This window comes from Rhinatrema bivittatum, chromosome 1 (assembly GCF_901001135.1).
Source record: "Rhinatrema bivittatum chromosome 1, aRhiBiv1.1, whole genome shotgun sequence".
Taxonomy (NCBI): Eukaryota; Metazoa; Chordata; class Amphibia; order Gymnophiona; family Rhinatrematidae; genus Rhinatrema; species Rhinatrema bivittatum.
In genome coordinates, this window is record NC_042615.1 from 208,341,475 (window position 1) to 208,353,713 (window position 12,239).

Consider the following 12,239-nt stretch of genomic DNA (forward strand, 5'->3'; position numbering starts at 1 on the left):
AGGCCCTAAATCAATGTGGTTTGCACATTTTGTTCAACTAAATATTGCATATTTGATAATGCATGTTTATATTTTTAGAGAATGACTGTTTATTAAAATCATTTATAGAGGAGAGCCTGTAATTCATACAGAGCTTGTCAAGCAACAGAAAAGTTATATTGTTAAGTTTTACCAGACATGTAAAAAAGTAAGTGGTGGCAAGGGGGTAGACTCAGAAGTAAGTATAGAAAGTATTTCTCCATGGCACGGGTGGTGGATGCATGTCATGATCTCCCAAGGGAAATGGTGGATGCAAGAATAGTAATGGAATTCAAGAAGCTATGCTAGAAATACAGAGGATCCCAGTTTGTGAATGGAAAACCAGTGACCTATGGCAGCACTGTACCAGGATGTAAATTGCATTTTATGGTCCTTCTCTGCCTTCATTCTCTATCCTTCTATGAGATGTATTAAGTGGAATGCAAATACATAATAATGATGCTACAATTAACCAAATTGTATTTTTGCATTCCATGAACAGGTTGAACAAATTCACCTTTCTTATATACCATCAAATCAGATACAAGATCTGCCTGGAGTGGTGTGCAGCATCATTTAAAACAATTTAAAAACAGAATAAATGAACAGTAATTATAAAGACTTTTAAAACTATTTTAATACATATTTCTTCCTTGTCCCCTAATCCCAATCAGGATGATCTAACATATAGCAGGTAAATTTAACTCAACAAACTGATAACTGAGTAATGTATTCAAAATGAAAAACATAATAGAAACATACTATAAAACTAATAATTTGTATAGTAGTTTATTCATCTAATATTAAGGGATTGATTCAATATCTGGTCTTCTGAGCCTCTTTTGGCTAAATAAAAGGAGATATTTATTGTTTTCTGAATAGCTATTGTCACAAAATAATCTATTTAGGAAGTAATCAGAGCTGATAAAAAATTTATTCAGCAGACCTTACAAAAAGCTATTTGAGGTACAATATAGGCAGAACCATCAGAGATACTCCATTAACACCCTCCACCCAACCCATGATCTAGGCCACCAGGTATTTCCCTTACACTTCCACATTCCTCCACCCAGAATATATATTATATACTCCACTTCACAGCAGGAATAAGTCTGGCTGGGCCCTAGTCTTTTTGCCATGCAACATCTTTAATTTTCTACAGGAAAAAGTGTGTTCATCTGCATAATTTTTCTGCCTAGTACTCTGGCAGAGGAGTTTTGGAAAGACATGAGCTATCTGTCTTTCACATCTTCATCTCAACAGATTCAATAATATCAATTAATCTGACTGTAGAGTTCTAATTGCTTTGAGTAACCAGGATAGAAAATGGAGCTGTATAGATTTCTGTGATACTGGAGTTTTTCTAGCACATAGTTTCTGGGTTACCATCTTTTATCCTTATAGTTGTGTCTTTGAAATTAATCTTAGTGGTGAAGTGTTCCAAGACACAGAAAGTTGTATGGTTGTCCCAATTTCTATTTGTAACTTCAGGATACTTGGTAAATACTGGGTTTTGGGGTTTTTTTGGGTTTTTTTGTTGTTGTTGTTGTAAGATATTCTTAAATATTTTATAATGTTACTGTGTAAAGAACTTTTTCCATGTTTCCATAAACTGTGAGAACAGCTGTGGCTACGTATGGGGTATGTCTGCAGCTGTAGATATCCTATATGTCAAGCTCCAAAATAGATATTTCCAGAGGTGACATGACTTCCAGAATGACTCCTCTATGTCTCTCCAGCGCTAACCGCAACTGGTTCATTTGCTCCATTGTTGGTTGGATCTTGCTGGCAACTATAGAACCCACCAGCATTTCTCTTACAGACTTTGCATTGCACTGTCAGTGAGTGAAATACTATAGGCTGCTGTTGCTTTGGTTACATGTAAAGCATGTTTGTTTATATCTGTAAGAAAAGGGTCCATTAAATTACGCTATGTTATGTTTTATAACCATGCAAATCACAAGGCATTGTAATAGTTTTTATAAATCATTCTAGTTTACTCAGTCAACTGTACCTGAGTCTCTGTTTTTTCTGCCATAAGTGCTTTTCAACTGTGATTTGAAAAATGTATCCCTATTTAAATAAATAAATGAATAAATACATAAAAGCTTACATAGGCACTATTGCAGGGGCTGTCGCTCAGATATCTTCTATTCCAATCCAGAATCAGCTGGCAAATGTTTGTCATCTAGTGTGTGTATTTATTAGAAGGGAGAGCTTGGGGTGAGAAAGTAAAGTCATTTTGCACAGTCTCAATGATCCAGGACTTGTCTATTTTGGCATTCTCTCTCTACAAAACTACATTGAGGCCATCAGACATAGCTACTGGAAATAAAAATTAGCAGAATGCAGAGGTCAAAAAACGATTTTGTTATGCAAATCTGAACAAGAGAAAAAATAGCTTGGGGTATAATTTATCATTCATTGATGATTTCTCTTTGTCTGCAATGTTTTAGAGTAGTTTGTTTGTCATATCTAAAGCTTCCCAGCTAAAGATGACTGTCAAAGACTTTTTGTTTCACATCTTAGCAATATAAACCTTTATAGAAAGCCAGGTGTGTTTAGCTTTCTGTCTCAATTTGGATAGCGTTAAATGCAAAAGATTCTTTCAAGTTTAGTCTGTTTTCTTTTTCTTTTTTATTCTTGCAGAAAGGAAGACTGAACTGTGACCCAACATTTGAATTAGAAGAAATGATTCTAGAGTCCAAACCTCTCCATAAAAAGAAAAAACGACTTGCAAAAAACAAATCTAAAGATGGAGCAAGGGAGAGCTGCCCTCTGGTAAGCCACAGGGAGAGTCATTTTATACCAACCTGCATAACTTATGCATTTCAAAAATGCCTACGTTTTGCCAATTTTTAAAGCAACTTCTATTGACTGGTGCTGTGCCCCAAGACTGGCACAATACCCTCTCACATTGTATGTGCCTTCCAGAGAGAGCTACAAATGCATACTTTTTAAAATCAAAAGCATGTTCAAAAATCCCAACTCTACCCTCCAGAACACCTATCTTTTGTGCACGAAATGTCTGCGTTCCTATGTGCACCCTGGACTGCCTGTAGTATTTTGTTTTTGCTTTGAAGTCTCTTTGTGTGTCTACTCTTGCTGCCTATATCAAGATATATAGAAAGTTTGGTTAGTTTTTGGTATTGACTGGATTTACATACCTGAAGCTTACCTCCTTGAGGTCAATGGTTGGCTACCTATCCTCGCACTTATGGGACAAGGTCATTACGGCAATTTGTGCCACTCTAAGCATCCCATATCTAAGCATTCTCCTGCCCATTTAGTTTCTATTCCCAGATCAGTTTCCTCTGAGTCTTTGCCCGTAAATAACCTTTTCATTTACTTGATGAATGTGAGATCCTGAGGTCCTGCTGATTTTTGATATGTGCTTTGTATTACTGTGACATGGTTATACGAAACTGGTTATTTGAATCAAATGTGTCCTTCTACCTATTCAATTTTTTTCAAGCCTCAGATCTATAAACATGGTGGTGAGTTGATAATTGCTGTCAAGAACTCCATGGTTATGATACAAGTAGAATTAGAAATATATCAGCGATATGAAATGTTATTGCTAACAGAAACCTAACAGCAAGAACCTGGGGGATCTGCTTATGCTGTTGTTCCCCCTGATTATATAACCAGTCTCCCCTCATTGAGACCTTTGTCACCCTGCAGCTGACTTCAAGAAGTATCTCAGTGCTAGGAGCTTTTAATCTACATATCGTTCAAACTTCTCAAGCAGTTTCTTTCAAGGACTTCCTGGCACCAAAGCTCACTTTTTGTTGGGAACAAGGCATACCTGAACCCACCCACGCTCACACCTTTCGTTTGATTTTAAAAAACGATTCACTGGTAAACCACAGTTCACCTGATCTGGCTTGTACTGAAATAGCCTGGACTAATCATTATATATTAGTCTTAAAGACTGGCATACCAGCTGAAAGCGCCAGGAGCATGGCTTCACATTACTTTACAAGAGGTCAGACTGATACCAATCTGCTGCATTTCCATTGGGTACAGAAGCTTACTCAGATGCCTGGCTCTAATGTTAGCCTTGCTAATTACATATGGCATGATTCCTTGAGTTAGACTGCAAGTGAAATAGTACCCCTTAAGAAGGTGATTGCATAAAGATCAACCAGTACACTATGTCTCTCCGATGAGCTAAGGAAGGAAAAACAAGTTGTATGTCAACTTGAATGTAAATGAATGTAAATCATTCCACTAGTGATCTCAATGGTTGGTTATCAAATGCAACTTGCGAAATATAAATTGGTTGTGAATATTACCAAAAAAAAAATGAGGGTCATATTCAGTAGGCTGGTTAGTTTACAAGTTTGCTGGATAATTTGTCCCATACATTCAGCTGGATAAACATCTGGCTGAATACACTTTCTTAAAGTTATCCAGCTGGACAACTTGCTAATTATCCTGATATCTTCAAAAGATACCCAGTTAAGTAGTGCTGCTACTTAACCAAATATCATTCGAAGATATCTGGGTAAGTAGCACTGTTTTTTAAACCAAAATATAAAGATATAAAAGGGCCTGTGGCCCGATACCCAACTTCTTGTGTAAAATTTCTTCTAGCCCTGTCGGGCCATGTATCCCTTACCCTCAACTTCACCTAAATGCTCAAAAAATGTCTCAGGACTCACAGTTCGGACCCCCTCCTTCTCCTGGTCTTTTAAAAAACTACAAATCTAGTTGCCCCCGATGATGCTCTACCCACCAGCAGTCCCTATATGTAGCCCTACTCCCGAACGCCCCAGACCCTCAATATCCAGACTAAGAGCGAGATACCCATTTTCCTGCTCCCGGCACTTCCAGCGCTGCTGTGTTGCTCCTGGTCTGGGTTTCAGGAGGGGATCCAGTGGAGTCGGGAGGGCAGGGTCACCATAGGGGGGCAGCCAGATTTATATATATTTTCTTAAAAGAATATAGGAAATGGGGGGGTTGCTGAACTGCAATGCCCAAAACATTTCTTGAGCATTTAGGGGGGTGGATTGGTGGTGATGCATGGCCCAAGGGGCCAGATTAAATTTTGGACAGGATGCTGGGGCTTGGACCACAGGCCCTATTATATCTTTATTTTTTCGTTTAAAAAAAACAGCACTACTTACCCAGATATCATTTGAAGATATCCAGGAAAGAAACAAGTTATCTGGCCACACAAGGCGGGATAACTTAGCCAGTTGAAAATATCTTTACTCCTCGCCAAAATGCTCCCGGAGCACTTCTTTTTTTATCCAGCTAGATTTTAGGCTGATAATTATTTAACCAGCTAAAATCTTGCCAGATAAAAGGCTGAATAGACACAAACTTTGCCATGGGTGAACCTTCCTGAACCACCTCCTCCACCTCAGATGATTATGATGATGTGTATGGAAGCTGGCGTATATGTCACCAAAGCCGATGCAATCAGCTTGGCCCTGCCTGTTATTGCTAGCAGCCCCCTGCAACAGGAAAAATGGTACCTATTTTATTTGCACGTGGAGTTTCCATGTGAACAGTCAGTACAGATCCCCAAGGCTTCTTCCAGCACCTCGGCTACTAGAGAGAAACTTTCTAACATGTATCTCTCTTCCCAAAATATCTTCCCTCCAAACACAAGCTGTTACTAATCCTGCCTAGCTGCTGAGGGCAACAATTATCTGCAAACACTCTTCAAAAGGGTGGCTTCTTGCTTCTAGATGTGGCACAGTGCGGAAAGCAGGCGTAAATCTGCGCGCGCCAGCGGGCAGCACCATCACCTGACCCGGGTAAACGCTGTGTTCAAAAACAGCAGGAGGGTGGGGAAATTGTGCCACAAGTGGTGTGACTTGCAGAATGCAGTGAAACACAAGAAAACTCAGATGTGGGCTGATGGATTGGACAGCCAAGCGACATTCACGAGGGCAGAGCGTGTGGTGTTGTCCATCATAACATAGTCCAGTGAAGTCCACTGTGAGTGGGGTGGTGGAGCTAGACACCTTCCAGCAAAAACAGCAGTAGAGCAAGCACTGGGGTAGATTTTCAAAGGGGTACACGCGTACGATACGTGTGTACCCCCCCGAAAGCCTACCCCAAACACCCCCCCCCCCCCCTGTGCGCGCCGAGCCTATTTTGCATAGGCTCGGTGGCGCGCGCAAGCCCCAGAACGCGCGTAAGTCCCGGGGCTTGCATGGAGGGGCGTGTCAGGGGCATGTCTGGGGGGCGTGCCACGAGTGACGCAGTGTTTCTGGGCGTGCCGCGAGTGACGCAGCGTTTCGGGAGCGGGCCCGGGAGCGTGGCGCCGGCCCGGGGGCGTGGTCGAGGCCTCCGGACCAGTCCCCTCCTTCTCTTTCTCACCCTCCCCACCTCCTCTTACCAACCATGCTCTGTCACCCTTCCCTCTCACTCACACACCTTCCCTCTCACCGGCATCCCCTCCCCATGCTCTCTCTCACACCCTCCTGCTCTCTCTCACCCTCCCCTCCCCGACACACATTCTTGCTCACTGGCATGCCACGGGACGCGCTCCATTCGCGGCGAAGATGAAGGCCTGGCGCACCGTTCTCGGTACAAGGGGGCCTTCCATTTTCACCTTGAGTGGAGCACAGTCCGTTCAGGGCACACGGAGGCCTTCCCTTTTTGCCGTGAACGGCGCACCGGGCCTTCATCTTCGCCGTGAATGGAGCACATCCCGTGTGCCACGGGATGCACTCCGTTCGCAGCATACCGGGGTCACCTCTGCTATTTTCTGTGCAGAATTTGGCAATTCTGTGTAAGGGGGAATTCTGTGCTAATTCTGTGCTCTACAGTAGCGCAGAATTCCTCCAGGAGTACTCTATGAGCAAATACTAACTCCAGTTGGAAGTATGTGTCTCATGGCCCTTTATCACAGAATGGTGTCCCTTCACATAGGCAGGCTACCTTGTGTTCTCTGTAAGTGTGTGCTCCTGCCCCTTCCCATTCCTCTTGTCTCTTTCAAATGTTAGTATGTGAAAGAGATGCTGCCAATGACACTTCACATCAACAGCAGGTGTGATAGTTGCTGTCAGGATTGGGTGCAATCAGGAAACTTGGCTCCTCCTTCTTTAACCCATATATGGAAGAGCTTCAGGTGTGCAGATCACAAGACCAGCAAGCAACGTCAGCTCAAACAGGCCCACACAAGCTCTGAAGGCTGCATACCTTCCTCCTCCGGTATAGTACAGGGCACCTGGAATGGTAGGTCTTTTATAGCTCTGGTTAGAGCTGCTCTTGTAAGAGATTTCTTGTTGTCATCCATCTGCTCTATAGTTCTGCCTTTGCAGAAAGGTAAGCCCTTGTGAGGCATGAGAGATGTGGATTGAATACAATTTCTTTTTGGCCACTAGATCTAGCTAATGAATGGAAACCTAACAGTTGCATGTATTGCTTGTCAAATGTATCACTCAGGGGACATTGACCATACTGTATATATCTTTACTCATACCCTTACACATGCAACACTGTAAGATTAATGGTGCATCGAAATGAAGGAATGTGTTGGTTCATGGAGAGATAGATAATAAAGAGAAAGGTGCTGCATGTTTTCTACCACTCCTACCTAATACCTCTTGAGCAGGCATCTGATTACCCAGTCTTCACCAAAATAATTGGTCCTGCCTCAGATTTCCATCTTCTCAATAGTTGATCTATGGCTCCTAAGTGTGGTCTCATATTCCTGGACTGCTGGCCCATGTTTTTCCTTCTTTTCCTAATCTGTCTGCTTCAACTCTTCACCATCACACTAAATTTAGTTCCCTCTAATCAATCCGATGACCTAAAGCATAGAAAAAACACTACCTGGAGTTCTTCACATTTCACTCTGATACCTTATCTGTTTTCCCTACCGCCATCCCTAGCTGTACTATCCTTCTTTTCACTCTCAACTTCAAGGTGACCAGCAACATTGGGAACAGAGCCTGCTATGCTAGCTTCAAAAACATATAGGCCACACGCACAGGATTAGCTGAAGCTGTGGTGCTGACATATAGTAACTTCTTCCAAAGTTGCAGAGTAAGGTGAAAGCTACCTCTTGGTGTCTATGATCTGTCCTTTTGTCATTTGCAACACTCTGTAAGCATATTCCTCTTCTTGACCCAGCTATGCAGAATGAGAGACTGTGGAGAAGGGAAACCTGAGGGAAGTACTTGAAGAAGAACACCCTTTCTGCTCTACCTCTTAAGCATGAACTTAAAGTGTGTGTGAAGTATCATCATGGCTATTCCCAACCAAAAGAGCCATAGAGGTCAATATTCAAGCTATGTAGAGGGATAACTCACAATTAGCCACATAACTCCAAGTTATCAGTTTCAATGTTTTCTTTTGGATTATTCACCTCATGGAAACTATCAGTACAGGTTAACTCAGACAAAGTATTTTACTGTGTTAACAATTTTTATTAACATAGTAAAAATTGTTTTTCTTATTACATTATAAACAAACATTTAAAAATAAAAAGGGACCAGGAGGGGCTACCTAGGTAGCAAACTATTAACCAAACTATTAACCAAACAAAAAAAGCCCAGGAAATTAGAGAAAGACACAAACTCAGATTTAGGAGTCTGCTCAGGTTGGCCGCACCCATCCTCTGCAGGGCATGGTCAAAGCAGCGCACCATCGTGAGCAGACTCCCAAGGGATGCTTGCATCCTCCTCTGCTCCTCTGCCATTACCTGCACAATGGCTTCAAATTGCCACCTAGAAAGAGACTTTTTGCTGGGAGCAGGAGCTCCCATTGAAGAATCTTTCTCTGGAGTACGGATGAAAGATTCTTCCGCCTCTTTTTGCCACGGGCTCCTGTCCAAAAAGAGGCGCTAGGGATGCGCTAGTGTCCCTAGCGCCTCTTTTTGCCATGGGCCCTCATTTGAATACAGAATCGCACACACAGGAGAGTGCCCTGTGCGCACGCCGGGAGAGCGGGAGTTCGCCCGCTTTCCCGCGACTTTTACTGTTTCGGCCTGTTAGAGATATAGCCTTTGTAGGGAGAAGTGAAGACAAAAGGAAGCATTATTAGATAGATATGGGACAACGCAGTTATCAGGTGTTGCCTTCCATTTTGGTAGGAGATGCGGCATTTTGCTCATTGATGGGAACATGATGTACATTGATGGAGGCTACTATGTGCTAGGGGGTGAGGGAAAGAAATGGACTACAGAAGTTAAACTCACTGGTAGAGATGTATGTAGCAAGACATGTAGAGTTGTGATGCTGCACATTGTTGTATTGCCATGTTGGAGTGGGAGAAATGTCCCTGAAAGCATGCCTGTTAGGCTATAGGGCGTCTTTCCTAAACACTTTCAGGAGAATGGAGCCTGTGACACAGAGATATGTGAAGGAGGTTTAGCATAAGGTGAAGGCTGATACCAACTGTGGCAGAGGAGGGGACGACTAATCTGGTATTTGTCGCAGAGAGGATATAGATGGAGCTTCTTAACAATTCCAGGCTGGCATGAGGAATATCTTACCTCCAGTCCCATTCCGCCAAGCATGCAGCCAGTCCAGCCAATGCTCCATTTCAGGCACAGCTCCTGGGCCTTTTTCTTTAAGTCCTTAATCTATAGGGCAACAAAATATGAGGCACATTATTAGTGCAAGGTTGCTGTCAAATGTTAGTGCCATACTAGTATGTTATTATAGATTGTTATTTGCTCAGATGTGAGTAGCTGTACCAAACTCAATACCCCCCACCCCAGTAGCCCTGCCTATGCATGGCCTGGCTCTCACCACACATGCCTCCACCCCCCTCTAGACCCCTCTAGTAGCCCCCATGTATGGCCTGACCCTCTCTACAGTATTACTAGCATTCAACTTAACCCACATGGGTAGGAGGCACTATGATTGAAAATGTGCAGAGCTCTATTCAGGCAAGTTTATTTTTCCTGAGGTCCCGGGGCACCCCAGGAACAATAAATAAGTTGGCCTCATTGGCCACTACCAGGGAAGTCAGAAGTTGTACATCCCTGGTGGTAAAATTGGGCTGGCAGGCAGAGCGAGGCATTTCTGTATGTTCATCCCTACGGATCCAGAATTGGTGTGGTGCTGAAGCAGGCGTGCCACCCGCCCATGCAAATGTGCGTGCGACATGTGTTGTGTGCGCGCCTATACGTGAAGGATGCACGCAAAGAAATGTGCACGACCGCAAGTGCATTTTGTAAAGTGTGTGCATACTTTGGCGTGCCACTGAAAATTCATGGTTCTTGCACGCGTGTGTCCACTTTTCAGTGCATGTGTGCGCATGTGCGCTTGTTTTAAAATTGACCTTGCAGTGCATAGTATACAATTCAGCATGGGCAAAAACAGCCATAGCATGCACACTAATGTTTAGTGCACAGGTCTCCGAGTGGCTACATTTGTACTGATATGGTATTTTGCCATGAAAATTGATTTCCCTGATAATAATTGTATGCCTTGAAATGTTTCAAAGCCCATTTACATAACTATGTTACAGGAATCTTCTGGTTTTAACATAGAGAACAAAAGTCAGGAACTTGAGAGTTCTGAATATTACAGCAACCATAAGACAGCACCCCTTTTCACTGTTGTGATATCATGAATAGTTTCTATAAATACCCTCTTCCAGTTATGTGACAAACAGGTTAGCAAAGAGAGGCATGGGAGGGCAAAGGTACAGAGGAAAGACTGACAGGAGAGGAAGCTGCACAGGGAAATGAGAAGCACAAGGGAGAAACAGGCAGAGAGAAGATACATGAGAAGAAGAGGCACAGAGTGGGGTCAAACAGAGATAAAGAAACAGAAGGTAGAATGAGAAGTACAGGGAGGTCATGAACGGGATGATGGACAGAAAGAGAGGCAAAAATGAAGAGAGGCACAAACTGGGCTCTGTAACCTAATACTTTTCTAAATTAAACTAACAGCTTTCTCTCTTTCACATGGTATTGTCGTTTGTGATGCCAGCCATGATGTTGTTTGTGATGTCTTTAATATTTTACTTCACTTTCTTTAGCAAAGTCAATTTTCCATTTTTTTTTTTGGGGGGGGGAGTGTAGTTCTTTATCCTCACTAGAGAATAGTTTAACTTACTGTGACATATTTTGATTATGTCCAACTGCTATTTTTAGCAACTCCACCGCCACCAAATCTATGCCCCTGATTTCTTCTGAGAAATCCAGACGTTCGAATTAATGTCTGTTTACAGCTCCCCCCACTAGCCCTGCTGGTTTGGTTTAGCATGCAACCTACCTTGGTATAATCAATCTCTTGTTATCTTTTCAAAGAATGGACATCTTCAGCAGTGCTTGGAAGCGGTGAGGAAAGAATTCATCATATTCAACAGAGAGAAGTAAGCATCTTTTTTTCAAATATGCATGTAAGATGCCTCAACAAAGAAAGCCTCTTTCTTGCCTTTTACTGCAAATGATTAACAACAGAAGCACAAAGCCCCTCCATAAAAACAAAAACATGTTAAGGTGTATGATTTTTAACTGTCATTGATTGTCTTCCCATAGTTTTAATATTTCATTTTCCCAGTTCTTTAACACCTGAAAACATCTAGTGGTGTTCTTCTTCTGCCACACGTTCAGGATGAATTAGAAAAAAAGAAAAGAAAAGAAAACAAACTGTGAAGTAAATGTCATTGTCTGTCTCAAGAGAAACCATCTATAATCCAGCAAAGAGAATACTCTGAGTGGCTGCTCTTCATGCATAGACCAAAGACAGAAAAAAAGGCTACGGCTCATAAAATTTTAAGAGGGAAGCCGCAGCAGTGTGCAGCTTGGCCCTGCGGACCTCAGACATTATCTTTTCCTTTCATCACCACTAAACGCTGGAAGGAAATTAGATATCTTTATAAAAACAACACGACACTCAGACAGCATTTTTGGAAGCAGGATTTAGATGCCGAGAATTCTCACTTTACGTTCTGCTATGAAGTCTACTGCTCAACTGTCACAATAACAGACTATTTTCTGCTATTTTGTTTCAAAACAAAATATTAAAATGGCAAGAGAACCCCCCCCCCCCCCACAAAAGGATATGTTCTTTTACCTGAGAATCATTTAGATGGCTTGTTCCTTTTTGTTTTTGTTTTTTGTGATCGCAGTCTTTTTTGGGACCAATTTTAAACATCCTGTATTGCTGCAAACTATGCGGGAGGTTTTCATGTGCATACTTTTATGCTAACGTTCAAAGGGAAACTATGGAACCATGTGTACTTTCAGCTGCGGTAAAGGAGGGCCGTTTTCTGTAATTCATTTTATCCAGGTA

The 12,239-nt window shown here is 42.3% G+C and overlaps 1 protein-coding gene across 2 annotated transcripts in view; it reads left to right on the top strand.

Annotated features, from left to right (window-relative positions):
* STK32B (serine/threonine kinase 32B) overlaps positions 1–12,239 on the top strand; it is a 537,210-nt gene that overhangs the window by 501,418 nt on the left and 23,553 nt on the right. For both annotated transcript variants that reach the window (XM_029591132.1, XM_029591141.1), the window contains 2 exons: positions 2,668–2,799; positions 11,252–11,316. In XM_029591132.1, the coding sequence (XP_029446992.1) occupies positions 2,668–2,799; positions 11,252–11,316 (197 nt within the window). The remainder of the gene's footprint in view (positions 1–2,667; positions 2,800–11,251; positions 11,317–12,239) is intronic.